This window comes from Eucalyptus grandis, chromosome 3 (assembly GCF_016545825.1).
Source record: "Eucalyptus grandis isolate ANBG69807.140 chromosome 3, ASM1654582v1, whole genome shotgun sequence".
Classification (NCBI taxonomy): Eukaryota; Viridiplantae; Streptophyta; class Magnoliopsida; order Myrtales; family Myrtaceae; genus Eucalyptus; species Eucalyptus grandis.
In genome coordinates, this window is record NC_052614.1 from 4,826,022 (window position 1) to 4,829,054 (window position 3,033).

The 3,033-nt window shown below is 34.8% G+C and overlaps 1 protein-coding gene across 1 annotated transcript in view; it reads left to right on the top strand.

Moving 5' to 3' along the window:
• Positions 1 to 2,589: 2,589 nt before the first annotated feature.
• LOC120291575 (disease resistance protein TAO1-like) overlaps positions 2,590 to 3,033 on the top strand; it is a 1,499-nt gene continuing 1,055 nt past the window's right edge. The window contains exon 1 of the mRNA XM_039309227.1: positions 2,590 to 3,015. Coding sequence (XP_039165161.1) covers positions 2,590 to 3,015 — 426 coding nt within the window. The remainder of the gene's footprint in view (positions 3,016 to 3,033) is intronic.

Genomic DNA, 3,033 nt, shown 5'->3' on the forward strand with positions numbered 1-3,033 from the left:
ACCAAATCATTTAGTGTAGTTCAATAGCCACTTTTATTGTGTAATAAGCAAGCCTTTCTTCGTAAGGACTAATAGAGCCTTTCGAGAGAATGCAAATGGAGGATGATGATGATGATGATGATGATCGCTAACCTTGTATACCAATTCATATATTTTTATACGGACAGGCGAATACACGAATGTGCTAACAAATTTGCGAGATCAGGCTGTATTACATCTTGATTTTCATGGCAGCATAGTTGCAAGGGTTCCAAACCTTAACTACAACCTTAAGTACAAAAGAAAAGGCACCAAAAGCATCTTTTTTTACTATAGCAGAGATTGACCAAATCAAAGAGCAAAGGAAAAACATGTAGATAATTGACATTCATTAAAGTATAAATTTGTCAGAATTATTTAATTTTAATCTCACTCTATTCCATGAGACAATAATTTTGGTTTTGCAATCATGCGTACTAAAATTCACTATGCTATTTCGCATGCAAAAATGATGAAAGAAGCAATCAATCTTTGTCATTGTCGGCTCTTTGCAAATGATGTGAAAAGTTCAACTGACACCATGATATAAGTAAGTAAAGTAGAACTGTTGGGATGAAAATGGAAAATCTAGCAGATAGAAGACTACCTGCTTGATATCATAGTTGAACTTTTCGAGCTTGAACATACGAAAATGAAAAGTCAAGTTCAACTTCTCTTCCTCAATTTCTTTTTACGCTAGCAATCTGTGGATTTCCCGAAACTTTTGGTCACGCAATATGCAAATAACGAGGTAACTGGGGAAAGAGACACCGTATGGAATCGGAAAAAGGTATGTAAAGAAAGGACAATACGTAAGGTGAAAAGAAAGACTAATGAAAATCCCAATATAGATGCACATCATAATGTGCTTGTAACTTTTTGTTAACCTACTTTTATAGGCTTTTATGCTCTAAATTATGTGTATTTTTATTGGCCATTATGTCTTTTTGTTTATTAATAACCGATCTTTTTAAAAATTGAGTTTTTTATTCTTCTCCTTTTTTCTTGGTCAGATTTCTTCTCTTGGTTCGTTGCGTTTTAATTCGAAAGTCTAATTCTTTTTTCAATGAAACGAAAAAACATTTCTTGGATTGCATAAAAACTGTCTATTGATAAAGAAATAAACACATAAAGAGTTGCGTCTTGGATTGCACAAAAGCTGTCTATTTAAAAAAGAAATAAACACAAAAAGAGTTGAACTTCTAGAGGAAAAAAACACTCTTGTTTCCATTCAATAGACCTGACAATTGGTCATAAACCCATTTCTTAATCCATATGAGAGTTAAATGGATTAGTTATATATAGTAAATATGTCATAAATAGGTTTAAGCATAATATAGACGTTAAATGGGTTTGCAACTTACTCAACTCACCTTTATGACTCTTCATTCTCTCTTACCCTCATTTGATCTCACATTTGTACTCTGCACTCTCATCTTAGTTTTGGTATGAGTTTACGTAAATTAAGTTAAATATAAGAGTATTTTAGCAATATAGGTTAGGTCTGGTATGGATTAGGTTAAGTATGAGATAAGAAATTTGCCTTTTGAACAAATAGATTAATAGGTCAATTTGGGTTAGATCATTTATGATCCGACCCACTCGTTTAACAAGTATACCATTCAACCAAATGCAAAAATGAACAATATTTCATGAATGGAGAAGAAATAAGTTGTCATGCTTTTTGAATGCATAAATGCTAGTAATAAGCCCAATTTGGTACTTCTTCTTTTTTGGTCCAAAGTGCAACGGTTCTGACGTATCGCAAAGGGACACCATATACAGTTTGGTGGAGCGAATACATGGTAGTCAATGCTACGGGTGTTACAAAATTTTATCTCAAAACTTACAATAAAACTTACAATAAACCTAGACTAGTGAAAAATTGTGGCATACTAGTGAAAATTGACATATAACATGATTGTGTAGTTATAAGATCACATACATACTTTGTAAGTGTGGAGAAAATGCATTGGCCACAAAAACATGCTGACGTATGCTGACAAAAGGCAGTTGAGTGGTATGCTATTCCTTGTTTAATGACACTTTATTCATGTCAAGATCATGAACTGCCTCTTGCTGATATCTTCTATCCTTAATTCTTTTAGGCAGAAAATAGAAATATTGAGGCATTACGTTTGGATGAAAATGGCTCAACAAGGTTCATGAAGCGACAGAGCTTTAAAAGAATGCCTTACCTGAAGCTCCTTCGTTTGAGTAAAGTGGATTTTATTGGAGATTTTGATGATTCACTTTCTGAACTAAGATGGCTAGAGTGGAACATGTGTCCTAACTCCTTCCAAGCCACCAATGTCGATTTGGAGAAATTAGTCACACTTGATTTATCAGGGGGTTTTATTAGCGAAAATTGGGGAGGATGGAGTTCAATTAAGGTAAAGATAAGAAATACTTTCTCTTTTGTTACATTTGATGATAGATCTTTTTTTTTCCAATTGCTAATCTTTTGAACATGTTTCTTTCTTATAGATGGAGAGGTTGAAAGTTCTCAATCTTTCGAGATGCTCAGAGTTAAAGAGAGCCCCTAATCTCTCTGGGTTTAAAAGTTTGCAGATGCTAATATTGGAATATTGTGAAAATTTGGAGGGATTCGACCCTTCCATTGAAAATGTCAAGTGCCTCGTTTCTTTGAACTTGATATCCTGTGGGAAGCTCAAGAATTTACCTGAAAGACTAGGTGAACTAAGAAAGTTGGAGGAACTTCTCGTTGACAATACTAGTATAGGAATAATCCCTACTTGTATAGAATTTCTGACGGAGCTGAAGATGCTTAGCGCCGTGGGTTGTGAAAAACTGACTAGTGTTCCCAGCTCAATAAGCCATCTGGTAAATTTGTCAACCCTGAAGTTGAAAAGGTGCAAAGCACTGCATGAACTTCCGGACTCCATTCAGGCTTGTAGAAAATTGCAGCACTTGTCGTTAGCGGGCTGCTACGAATTGACAAAGATCCCCTCTTCAATTGGGAAGATGGGAGAATTGGTTGAGCTGGACTTGTCA